Below are 13,260 nucleotides of genomic sequence, written 5' to 3' on the forward strand. Positions count from 1 at the left end.
ATGTCACAAATAATTTTATTTAAGGAATTACAATTCTGTCAGGTTCCTTAGAAGCTGATTTCCTTTCTCAGTTCCTTTTCTTTTGGCTGTAGATTCTTGTAGCCCAAGAAAGTCAGCCTCCACATGTCATTGGTTTCAGTACCCTGTACAAGGTGGTGTGTGGTTCCCTGACTTCCCCTGCTGCTGACCCATGGGAGCCAGCATTGTCCCACAGGGCTCCACGTTTAGGCTTGGATGAGCCCAGACAAGGGTTTGGCTTTTGGACTGTCTCACCTTGTTTATCTGCATAAATCACTCTCTGCTACAGATGCTTTCTCTCAGCGTGGCACTCAGGTTGTTCCCTAATTTACCTGATGCTTGGATTTCTGACTACTGAATTGCCAGTGAAATCAGGATTTCTTCATGGCCTGTGCTGTGCAGTCATTTTATGAAATAACCAATGGGAAGTTGTGATTCTGGAAGAGCATCTCCTGGTGCTTACAAGACAATCTCTTGCCCATCCTAAGCAGGAGCAGTCTGCAGGGCTGGTGCTGACCTCTCTGTGTACACAGTACTGGGTATTTACTGGGCTGGCCAGCTGTTCACTAAAAGCTTTGCAGGCAAGGAATGGCATCCTACTATTTACAGACACTCTGTTTCTGGACTTGTCTTTTAAGTAACTAATGCAGTACTTAGGGAAAAATATTTGGAATATATTTGGAACAAAATATGCTTGGAATTAAAAATCAACTTGAAATAGATCAAGTCGCATCTGGAGTAGAGTTTGTCGTGCTTGAAATGTTATGATTTTTTCAGTATATTTCATTTTCATGCTAATGCAGATAGTCATTATCTGTAGTGTTTTTTATAGTTCATTTTATAAATAGCCTTTCTTGGTGGCTGAAAAGGAAATCTTGCAAATAGGAGCCTTTTGACCAAAGTGTCAACTACACTCTACTCATGATATTCTTTGATACTGTTTTGCAGACATTTCCGAGACTGCAATCTTCACTTTAAAGCATTATATTGAATAGATAGAGTTGGGTTTGTTGCAAATAGGTTCAGTTCTGTCCCTTGCTGTCAGAATATTCAAAGGTGGAATGAAAAAACAACAGGTAAAACAAATAATTATGAACCGGTTTTTCAATTTGTGATTTCTTTGACAGTAATTATTTTTTCACAAATGGTGAAACAGCATCTGAACAGGATGTGCAGGAGGTTCTCAGCACTGCTGCCAGACTTGCATCTTAACTGCTGTTGTAAGCAGGGGGAGATGTGAAAAGGTCTTGAGTGAAACAAATATTGCTGACCCCTTAGCTGTGCTGGATGACTTGGGGAGTTTAACCTGACCTTCTGAGACTGATATATTTGGATTTAGAAAATGATGTCTCCTGTGATTCTAGTCTCTAGTTAAGAGAACTTCTCTGTTGAGTTCGCAGATAGTGTTAGAGATATGGAAAGTATTTATTAATAAAAAGCCACTTTTCACCTACTGCATGGTGAAAGAAAGTTGTGTGCCATACAGCCCTTTTTTCCTTTTTTTTTTCTGCAAAATGTAATTAATTTTCTTAAAGGTAGTAAATACTCTACCACCTTAAAAATTAAATACTCCTCACATAGTAATCTCAAGAGTGGAGGTGGAAAGACATATTTCCTGTTTTTCCCAACTCTGATACTGCCTAGGGAATGATGATCTCCCTGACATGAGCCAGGGAACTGTGGGAAAACTATTTTTTGCTACGTGGAATACTAATATTACATGCATGCTAGAGATTTGTGGTGAAGTAGTATTTATCTTGTTTTTGTTTGCCTTGCTAATAGTAGAGGTAGATGGTAACATTTGAATCTAAACTTATTCTAAGGGGACCTTTCTTTCCCCTTAGAAGAAGGGGAAAGAAGGGCATTGTCAATTTTTATGTTTTTATTATGAGTTCCAGGAAATTTGAAGAGTTTTTTCTTTAAGCAGGAAAATTAACCTGTGCTGAACCTCATGTTGGTTTTATTCTGCTATTTGTAACTGAGCTTGTTATTTTAATTGAGTCCCTGTATACTATGCTGGACACACCTGTCTGAAATAGGCTTTATTTTTGTCTGGTTATGTGATGAGATTCAGGAGCAAATAGGCAAGTAGAGACTCCAAGAATTTAAAATTTAGTAAAATCTCTGAATTTTAAAACTTACTCTGTGGTAGTTTAGAAAGTCTTATGCCTCAGTCTTGTAGGACAGTGAGATTAATCGTGCAGGATTAGCTTTCCTTCTTGTGAAGTGCCTTTGAAAGCTGCTGTGAGAGCAGTAAAAAGTGTGCTGCCTGGGACAGCAGCCTTAGTCTGCTCTACAGGGCAAGAACATTCTGTATCATACCTCCAGCTGGAGTGCAGCACACCCTGGTCCTTCACTGTTCCAGTCCTTAAGGTTTTTCTCATTCCTTTTTGTGTGTATTTTACATGCTGTTGGTTCTCAGTGATGCTGCAACAATCCACCTCCAAGTTCAGTCACAGGGACAGCTGACCTTGGGGCCTCCACTATCACCTCTATGAGTTACTTGTTGATGTGATTTTGCTTCTCTGAGATCTCAAGCTCATCCCATTACCTTGTTGTCTAAAGTCTTCCTGTCCTGCTGCCTCATCTGTCTGTGTGCTTACCTGTGCCCTTGTTGCTGTGTAGAGCACGAAGTTACCAGACAAAGCTACTAAAAATCTTCAGCTGCCTGTCTGGCATCTTCTCCTGAGGCATGTAACTGAATGGTGGCCAGGTGGAAGCAATAACAAGAGAAATTAAATCTGTCTGAAATTCTGTAAGTGATCTCATCCTCCTTTGCAGGTATTCAGCTTCTTAATCATTTTACACAATGGATATTTCTCTGAATAAGCTTTTGAATGATGCAAACACCTTTTAGAGAGCAAGTATTCACAGGGCTCTGTGCTTAAGTGATACGAGCAACCTGATTCCTCTGAATGTCAGTCATTAGTCTGTAGGGCCTTTTCAGTTGTGGTTTACATGTTAGCCAACTAAATGAGGATCAAAAATTGTTCTCAGCAGTGGAGTGGAATTTGTTCTGTGGGTCAAAACAATCTGTGGTTGTAGAAATGTACACGTAGCTCAGTTTAGTGGAATTTTAATCTTGCTTGAATCCATTAGTGACAACTTCTGCTATGTGGTCCAGAATCTCCTTCCTCTTTGTATGTTTGTCAGGGATGTATGAAGTGTTACGTGGCAGCTGTATTGACATAGAAAGAACTGTCAAAAACCACAGTGCTATATGCAAGTTAGTCTGAAAATTGTTAGCTGGAAAGATCACGTCTATTTTTAGGGAGCTGCGATTGCACAAATTTTCTTATCTATCTTCTGTGAATAGAAGTGTTGCAGCAGGTGGAGCTTAGAGGGCGCATCTAGGGCTCTGTGTTTTGCCACCCACACTGAGACTCCCACGTCACACAGTTGTGTTACACCCATCTTGTGGTGTCACACTGCAAATGAAATGGTGAGATGTGCACAGGACTTTGGTGGGACTGCCCTGTGGATATGAATAGCAAGACAATTAGTATTACTATTAGGTATTAATTTTTATGTAAAACAGTTTCAGGAAATTCTTCATAATTTGTCTTTAGATCTAGAGGAAAATCTGAACTATCCGAAGGCAAAAGTGCCTTGACTGATCAGTTAATTACTGACCATGTTTCTTTCTAGAATATGAAGTTATCAGAACCTTTCTTCCCACAAAGCTGGCATGTATGAATTCAGAAGCATTTTCTACTACTGTTTACAGTGCTTTATAAAATGCTGATACACAGAATTAGCTGAGTGGGTACCAAAACGAGCAAGGAACACTAAATAATTCCTACCATTCAGGCTTCTGTAATATCCTCCTATTGTAGAGGCAGTGAGCATGACCAGGCCAGGCTGGAGTTGGACAGTGCAACTGATGAGAGTGAATTAATAAACCATTGCACCATAAGCCTGTGAGAGTGCAGGGTTCTGCTGCTGTGCTGTAGGTATAAAGCAAATATTTTTGTAAATCTCTGTCTTTGTTTAAGCTTTTTTCAAGGGAAGCAGCACGTCACAGTTCACATGATATTATTTTTATGATTTTCTTCTTTCTCTTGGAGTTTGCATGAGGAATGAGATAGTTATCCTTTAACTTAGCAATTAAACACAATTTTGTATGCACCTGTAAATATTTAGTCAGTGTTTAAAAGCAAATAGATAACTTTACTTGTGTGGGTCTTAATGTTTTTCTTTTACATCATTATCATCTTCCCCCTGTATACACCTTGTTTATGACACAAGGGCCATTTCTGAAAGCGCTAATACTGTGAGAGCCAGAGGAGGAAATAATCCTGGGACGTGTGAATCGAACTATTTTGCTTTTTGAAGACCTCTACAACCTTTTGCCTTCAGAAGTAAATACATTTATCAATTTTTATACAATTTTATCAGGCTGTGAATATAAAAGACAACAAATAATGTTATTCTTTTTCTGAGAGTGTAAATATTGACTCAGGAGGAAGTCCTGGCTGGTTAGTGAGCATTGAAAATGATGACCCGTTAGGAGACAGAGCTCCAGTTTTATCCAATAGAGAGATTGCTGCGAGTACCAGTTGTAATTGTACACAAATATGTACACAAATGTGTCTGTATAATATCACTTACATTTTAAATTCATCTAGAAGCACCTTGGGGGCTTCTTTTTTTCCATTTGAAAATTCTGACTAGCACCCGTAATTAAGGGAGAAAGCGGAGCCCTGGAAGCTAGGTAGGACTTCCATCTATTGATCTGTGTAAACCCAGCTTACGCTGTCAGGGGAGAAGCAGTCAACTGCTGAGCTGCTTTGTCACTGACATAAGCTGAGAGAGGATTTTTTTTTTTTGTGTGTGTGTGTGTCTATACTGTTTATACACCAGTCTATAGACCTGCTGGCTGGTTGAATTTTAAAGAGTGCGGAGGTTTAAAGACTTGTCCCCCGAGGGATGCTCCTGCCAGTTGGGAAGCGGGCAGAGGCCGCTCCGCAGAAGTTGAGCGTGCGCGGCCGCCTGGGGAGGGCCGGGCGGCACTGGGGGAGCCCTGGCCTGTGCTCGGCCCGGGCAGCGCTGCAAAACACACCCGTAATTTTCAGGTTCTTCCGTCAAAATATTGAGCTAATACCTTTGGTTTTTTTGTTTTTGTTTTCTTTTCCTCTCGTGATAATTTATTCTAAGAGGATACAATGGGGAACATAAATGAATACATTTCCATACCCAATTCTGAGTCAGTGCTAAGCTCACCAGGCAGCAATTAAAATCCTTGTTAGTGAGGAGAAAAATTACTTCCTATAGTGTGAGAATAGGTGCAGATTTAGAAAAAGAATAAAATACTATTTCTTTGAAACAGGAAAAACAAGCTTTATGAGCCTGAAGTGAGAGACTATTTGGAAATGTTTAGGAAGTTTCTGAGTTAGAAGTTTTGATTAGCCTGTTCTGCTTGCTCTCTTTTGTTAGAGTTTTTTATTGTTACTACTGGCATTGTGTGTGCTTGTTCCTGACTGCTGAAATCAAATGCTTACCTGCCCTGTTTATATTTTGCTTCTCACCCTTCTGCAGTGGGCACTCAGAGCAGGTAGGATGGTGCTTGAGCAGTTCCTTTTGAAGAGTATTCTATGTACTGCTGTTGTTGTTAATGGAGTTCATAACCTTTCCCAAAAACACATCTGTGTCTTTCGTGCACTGTGTCAACCAAGTAAAAGTTCTAGATTCCTTGAAATCTCTTGTATGACTTGGAAATTCTAAAAACATTGACTTCCTGATTGAGTATCACATAAAGGTTTGCTGAGGCACATCATATACCCTTAAAATGTTGCAGCTAAAATATACACATGTTGTAGTCACAGGTGTCTTTTTCCTGAACTCTTCCTCTCTTGCTGATTACCTGTGTGGGCTCTTTATATTTTACTCTATCCACTGAGCCTCGTGAGTATTTGAAGTAAGTAGTCATTGTAGTGTGTAGGAATTGAAATACACAATTTCCCCTAATGGGAGTTGACTGTCCAACTTGCAGTAAACAGGGTGTTCAGGCTGCAGTGCTAACACCTTAAATCAGCTTCTTAAACCCTCATGTGCAGCCCTGGAAATTTGTAATCAATGTGCTCTTTTCTGAAAACAAACCTTGCAGACCAGCTCTTGTATACAGAAATACAGGTCTGTTGGGCTGCTACAAAAAAGGAATTCTTCAGCTTCGACCAACTGCATGGATGTCAACTGTCTCTTCTTGCTGAAGCATTTCACAGGGGGTTTATTTTCCCAGCTGGGAGCAAGGAAATAAAACCTATTTTCTAGGATCTTGTAAAGTCGTCGTTTAATATTTGCTGCTAAATGATCTGGTAATTCACTTTTTTTTAAAAAGAAAAACGTTGACTAGTTTGAGAGCATTTTTATATTTTAATTAACACATTTTATTTGCCACTAAACAGCTTCTTAAATAAAATTCTGCACGAAAGAGAGACATTATCCTTTCATACTGTGGTATGAATGTAGATCTGGTGGATTTTGCTCTCCCCCACCCCCTTTCCTTTATTGATAGCAAAGCTTGCTTGTGAGACCCAAAGGGTTAATCATATAAATTTCTGCTTTGGACCAGTAGGCGATTTCCATCACTTTCAGCATTTGACTATGGAACATGTATAGAGTTGTTATACCTCTCTGTAATTCATTCTGCTGCCAACTTCATTCCCTTTTCTCTGCCTGCATTTTAATTGAAACAACATTTGTATTTTTGAGCCAGGATCTGTCAGAAGTCCCTGTGGCTAGTCTGTGGTACAAGTAGCAGCAGACGTGGCTTACCCATATGGTGTGGTGCTTCTTGTAAAATCCATATGGCCTTGTTGAAGGGAATCCCAGCGGGGATGTGAAGGGTGTTAATACCCTTCAGGCCAGGCCTTTCCCTCCTGGGGCTTCTATGGCATTGTCTTTGCAATCTGCCAAAGCACAAACCTAATTCCTTTTTAATAATCAATTATTTCAGTCCAGGAACGTGTGCTGTATTTTTTCTAATCATGTATTCCTTGAACTTATTATTTGTTATGAGTATTTTTGGCCATTTTTTTAAAAATCAGACCTTTCAAAAGCCTTTTCAAAAAGCCCCTGACTTCATTTCTTTTGCTTGTATTTTCAGGAAGTGCTGAACAGCGTTCCAAAGTTCTGCTTTCCTTTTGATGTTGAAAGGTATGTGCTACAGTTATCATTTATTTAAAAATATTTCATAGAAAATTATTTTTAGCATAATTACAAGGAAGGATTTAAAGAAAAGGCAAATGTAATGTATTCCCTGAGCTTGCACCTGCCGATGAGAAAACGTACCCTTTGTTCAAGTAAGTATGAAGTCACTAGAAGGAAACTATCACAGCAAAATGTAATCCTTACAGAATTTTAGGCATATCTCTGTCCAGGTAGAGCTACATTCCAGTTCCCAGTTTTGTACACTGTAATTGTGAGCACCATCTGTGTTAGTATAAGGATATAACACAGTTTCCTTTAAGCAGCTTCATTAAAAATGTTATGGTGCACCAGGATATAAAAACTCACTGAGCAGTACAGAAAATGTGTTGTTTGAATTTAAAGAAATTAAGACTTGAATTACATGGAAGTAGCTGAATATACAATTGATTTTTCTCAGAGAAGAATCCAGACCATTATTTATAATTAATTAGTCCTTACCTTTCTGGTATCAGTTATAGTCTTGTTTTTATATAATGCTGCCAGTCATTTAAATTGTTAATATAAAATGTTTTTATTAATGAAAATATTTATTTGGTCTTGTCAAAATGATTAATGTAATTTATTTAATAGATTGAACTCACTTGGTTTCGAAAACCTGTGTTGTCCGAATTGGCGAAGATTGAATTAAAAGCTTGATTTGCATAATTAATGAAAGATACACCCAGGTAATGTGCAGGCTGAGCCAATTTCAGAACAACATGAGCATCAGTTGTAGATGGCAAGTTGGAGATGAGAAGCATCTATCAGATGCAAGAAGCTGCTGTCAGTAGAGGAAAAGCTGGTGTGTGGAAAGAGGAAAGAAGAGTGTCTTTGCAGCAAAACACAGTGGCAAAATAAAGATCTTTATAAACACAACTTCCCTGAAGTAAACTAGGCTTATTTAGTCTTTTATAGCTGAATTTAATTAAGTTGTTTGGGTTTTGAACTGGTTAAGCTCACTGTCCTTTAAGCTGTTTTAATGACTTAAGTAATATGGTTGTCAGTGATTGGCTTTAAAGCATTAAAGTCTTTAATGTGCTTAAGATATGTACAGAATTCTGTTTAAAATTGGTAATGAAGATGAATAATGGAAATAAAATTTGAGGTTAACAGAAAAAGGTGAGGTTCTGTTGCTGCCATCCAGTGGCAAGAAGATAATCAGTGGCAGTGAGTAATTATTTTCAAATAAGTTGTCTTACTGTAACTATTTCTCTTGAACCATTCAGAAGGCACTTAGCTGCTGGTATGAAGAGAATGAACTTAATGAACTGTGGGAATACTTGAATTTCTAGCATAGCTAAGTATGTATTTTAGCTGATTATATGTAGGGGTAAAAAACAAAGAAAAAGAGAACAAAAAGGAAAAAGTGAAAGGAAGTTTGTTGTTTGTTAACCACCCCTGTGCCCTCTCCCTGGTGATGCTTTTTGACTGTTGGCTTCATGCTTGACTGTAAAGCAGTGTTCTCAAAAGTGCAAAATTTCTACGAATTTCATAAAACTTGTCAGCTTTCAGGAGTGGAGGTTGCTGGAAGCTGGGGCTCTGCTGGGAGGAGTGAGGCTGCTCAGTCTGGCCTGCAGCCTGCTCAGGCAGTGCCCCGGTGCCTTTAGAATGGGCGCCGCACTCGCAGCTGCCTGTGGAGCTGGAGCCGAGTTCAGAGGGATTGCAGGGAGAACCAAAGGCAACGTGGGATGATGGGAGTGGAGCAGCATGGGTGAGGAGGGACAGATCTATTGTGGAGCAAAGGACAGATATGCTGGAAGCTCAGGCAGAAAAGTGGGGACTGTCGCTGGCGAGTTGTTTGTGTGAACAACTTCCTGGCTGCATGATGTGTTTGCCATTTTATACTCAGCTCAAGTGTTTTCTATAGTGTAGACACACCTTACCAATTGTTTTAAACATAACTAGTTGTCTTCTGCTTTCTCAGTTTAATGATTTTTATTTTGACATTTGGAGTGATAAAGAAAAGGATTGAGAAAAACACTGCTGAAGTTCTTTTTTATAGGGCTTTTTTCCACTGGAGATTTAAGATCTTACAATCATTTTAGTGTTTGTCTAGCCATAAATATGCTTTCCCTTGTCTGATGAATGTATATATGTATATATAGTTTTCCTCTTGTATATAGGGTCATGATAGATGGTGCACCTAATACTCCCAGAGATTTTACAGGCATTTTCAATGACAATTTCTGTACAGAAACATTTGAACTGAAATAGAAAATACCTGTTTCGTTTATTGAGTGTATTGTACTGCAGAGAGCATAGCTTCTCAACCTGTAATATATGTATATTTATCTACATATATGTAGGATATGTATATTTATTAATATAAAACACTTCAAGCATTGTCTGAACCTATTAAGAGCTAGAAATTACTAGTGCAAAAGTAGTAACTTCCACTTATATGATGGAATTAAGTATGATTCTGATACTTAAAAAAAAATTTGACTGTTTTATAGATTGGTTCTGGGTTTCTACTACACAGCAGAGTTATAGATAATGGAGTGTTAATTCTCTTATCCAGCTAAATAAAATTAAATAAAGTAAAAAATCTATGTTCTTCAAATTATGGAGAAAGGAAAGTTAAAGCACCAGTAGTAAGATCACTGTCACCCATTTTCTTTCAAGTCACCTATGTTAATTACTTAAGGAATTGAAAAAGAAAAGAAATGAGATAATCTATTGGATTTTCTTTATCCACTATCCTGCAATGATCATAGAGATCCAGATTTAGTTCTCACTGTTTGATGCTGCTTGCATCATCTCACTGGGCATACCTTATGCAGATGTTATAAGTAACTGTACACTACTCACACTAATTATCAAAAGTACATACCGTGAATGGTAATTAAAAATCTAAAGGAAACTCCCATTAAATTGAAACTGAAAGTCAAGCCAAAAGAGGCACAATGGTGTAAAAAAAATTCTTTGACCATGACTTAAACTTTGAGGTTTATACATATTTTTTATTGAAAACAAACATGTAAATTGTTACTTCTGGTTATGGCTTACATTTTATTTTAAAGGGATTAAGAAATTAATTACATCATAGAAGTTCTTGAGCATTTGCTCCAAGTACCTATGTCTCTTTTATGAACAAATTATTTTCTATTTAATAATGGCACAAGTATATAATATTCTAACAGTTTGCATGTATGTATTTACAAAGAAAGACCCTTTTCTTTGGTACTCCATTTATTTATTTTTATATGGTCTAGGATGATTTAACATTTGAGGACAGAGATTTTAATTTCCTTTCAATGTTTGCTAAAGTCATATTAATGCTTCAGATAAAAGCATTTTGTTCTCTCTTGTTGCTTGAATCCTCTGTGCAAATCCTGCATGGTTTGCTTCACTTTTCTTTCTCCAGCAGTCTTTTGTATTTTTCCTCTCAACCCGGAGCTCAGGTGTGACTTTGCGGAGTCCATAGCCCAATCTCCACATCCATCAGTTATGTAACTGGGTGATGACTGGTGAGGATGCAACTTCTCTTGTTCCTTTTGGAGCCATTTCAGGTTCAGCCTGAAGTTGTGCTACGTCACTGCTTGACCCCTCATTTTTTTTCTGTGCTTTGAGCCTCTGCCATTTCTCTCCACCATAAGTCCTTCCCTTGCTCCTTTCATTCCTCAGTCTTTTCCCTTTCAGGATGCATTTCTTCTGCTGAATGCGAAGCACACAAGCCTCTTTTAGCTACTCTTTTAGGAACTGCCTGTAGGAACAGCATGGAGACAGTGATGTGTACCACATTAATTTCTCCATGGTGCTCACCCAGTCATGGGGAAGTGTTGGATTTTGGAGAATAATCAATGATGCTGCTGCTGTAGACAATTTCTCCTTAGCAGCAGAATGTCACTCGAGTATGGGAATTACCATGGATCCTGGAATGGGCACGGAAGTGAAGAAAATAGTCCTTGAAGCTTAGATTTGGGGATAGCAATTAGCTGAAGGAGAATGCCCAGCCTGGTGCTACTGTCTCCCCAGTCTCTCCATCAGCTTGTACCACCCCCTTAACACCTGGTTTTCAAATTCCTGCTTGAAACAGTTTCTATTCTGTTCTTTGATTTGGGAAATTAGGGTGACAGACTGGTGACTGATGGGTTTGGTTTTCCCTATCAGTTTGAGAGTTGTAATATGTGTGGAACTTTCAGGTTTAAGTAGCAGCCATGAAAGCTTCAGTCAGAACTGTGTATATTATTTATATTGGTCAAGGACATGTACGTGATATAAGTAACAATAACATTAAGACTTATTTTTAAAGAAAACAGAAATCTCTATTCCCATGTATAAGGTCTTAAATTTTTTTTAAACTCCTCAGAAATTTCTAAAATTTGAAGAAAAAATTAATTTCAAACATCTTCTGTATCCTAAACAAAATAATCTGTAAGAAAAGCAGTTTTTGTGGAGAGCAAAGGATAAATTTAATGTTTAGATATGCTGCTTTTTGTTTGAAGGAGAGATTCAGTTTCCTGCCTTAATCAACTCTCTCAAGGCTCCCTTAAAATAAGGCCTAAGCAATGGCTGTAGTGTAAACAAAAATCTTTAAAATTACTCTTTACCTACTCTATGTGTACTAAAGAGCCTTTTCTGCATTGTGTAGGCACACAGAAAATTTTAAAACCTATTTTTATTTCTATAGTGAACTGTAATAACCTTGAAAGAGCCCATTGTAGTCTGCAGGGTTAATAAGTATTTACACACATTCTTCATTATTAGTGATTTATTATTATTATTGAACTAACATTAAAAGTAAGCATGCAGGGCAAGAGTTGAAAGTAAGTCAAAAGCAAGGCAGAGGAAAGAGTGAGGAAAATGTCAGCACTGGTTGGGAACGATTTGTGCCTGCTCTCCCCTTCAAGGGAGCAGATCATGCTCCCTTCAAACAGCTGACTAGAGCAGCATTTTGCAGGAAGGTTTTGCAGCTGGGCTGGTTTATCTTGTCCTCCAATAACAAGTCTGGAAAACATTTTGTTGAGGGAATTCTGGTATATGATAATTTCATTTTATCTGTGCTGGTTTCCATGCTAGGAAAACTTGAGAGGCATCAATGCTGTGGTCCAGGTACCAGGGCCAGGAGCTGCTCCCTGTTGCTGGAGGGGAGACTTGATTTCTGAACAAGCTGAATGTGCTGCAGTGAAACAGAGAGGCACAAACCCCAAGTCACTTGGCCAGTGTTTGTCTGCAGGATGGAACATGCTATATATGTGTTAAAACTGTAGTGCTAGCACTTGTGGAATGTTTTATGTATCTGGTTTATACATTGTGGTCATCTATCGATTGAAATCCCCAATTATCATTGGTTTTTCATGGTAGGGCTTACATATAGTCAGTTTTAATTCTGCTGAAGAGGAGTGAAAAAACAGGCATCCTTGCTGCCCCCACATCTTAAGTGGAGCTCTCAAATTAGAAACCAAGAATTAATTCAGTATTTTAAACTGAACAGAAAATGTAGTCCAGATGGATGGTCGGTCACTGGCTTCTGTTAGCTGTTCTTTTGAAGCAAACGGGACCAAATGCAAATTTTTGGGTTCTTGTGGAAATTTAGTTTTAGCCTTGGAGTGTTTCTCAAATTAAAAATCTGGGACTTGCTGCTCACATCTCTTTCTAAACTGTGTGGGAAGTGGTTTTCAAGCTGGGCCGCTTTTATGCTGCGTGTCAAACATGGAGTTGCCTCTCTTAAAGAAGCAAAGGGAAGATTGTGATTTGGAGATGGTGAGGTGGCATCAGAAATGCTTCCCACTGAACTCATAACTTGGCTGGGCTATTTTTAATAGAAAATATCAGAATTTATATCTCACTTTTAAAGTGGCCCTGTGTACAGACATTTTGCCTGACATAGGTGTACATAGAACATTAAAACCAATTTGGGTTGGTCTGGTTGTGCACAGAGCCTCCAGCCTAACCCTGCCAGGTGTTCCATGGTGTGAGGAGAAGCCAGGGCTGGCTGCTGGAAGCTCCAGGGCTCAGAGTGGGACATGGCTGAGCTGAGAGAGGGTGGGAGCAGAGGCAGCCAAGGTCACTGCTCGGAGCATTTCCAGTGCTCCAGCTGAGCAGCTGCTG

The 13,260-nt window shown here is 38.7% G+C and overlaps 1 protein-coding gene across 1 annotated transcript in view; it reads left to right on the plus strand.

Moving 5' to 3' along the window:
• Positions 1 to 13,260, plus strand: part of DENND1B (DENN domain containing 1B) — a 143,343-nt gene that overhangs the window by 47,290 nt on the left and 82,793 nt on the right. Inside the window, exon 4 of the mRNA XM_066555830.1 lies at positions 7,124 to 7,173. Coding sequence (XP_066411927.1) covers positions 7,124 to 7,173 — 50 coding nt within the window. The remainder of the gene's footprint in view (positions 1 to 7,123; positions 7,174 to 13,260) is intronic.

Source organism: Molothrus aeneus, chromosome 9 (genome assembly GCF_037042795.1).
Source record: "Molothrus aeneus isolate 106 chromosome 9, BPBGC_Maene_1.0, whole genome shotgun sequence".
In the NCBI taxonomy this organism is placed as follows: domain Eukaryota; kingdom Metazoa; phylum Chordata; class Aves; order Passeriformes; family Icteridae; genus Molothrus; species Molothrus aeneus.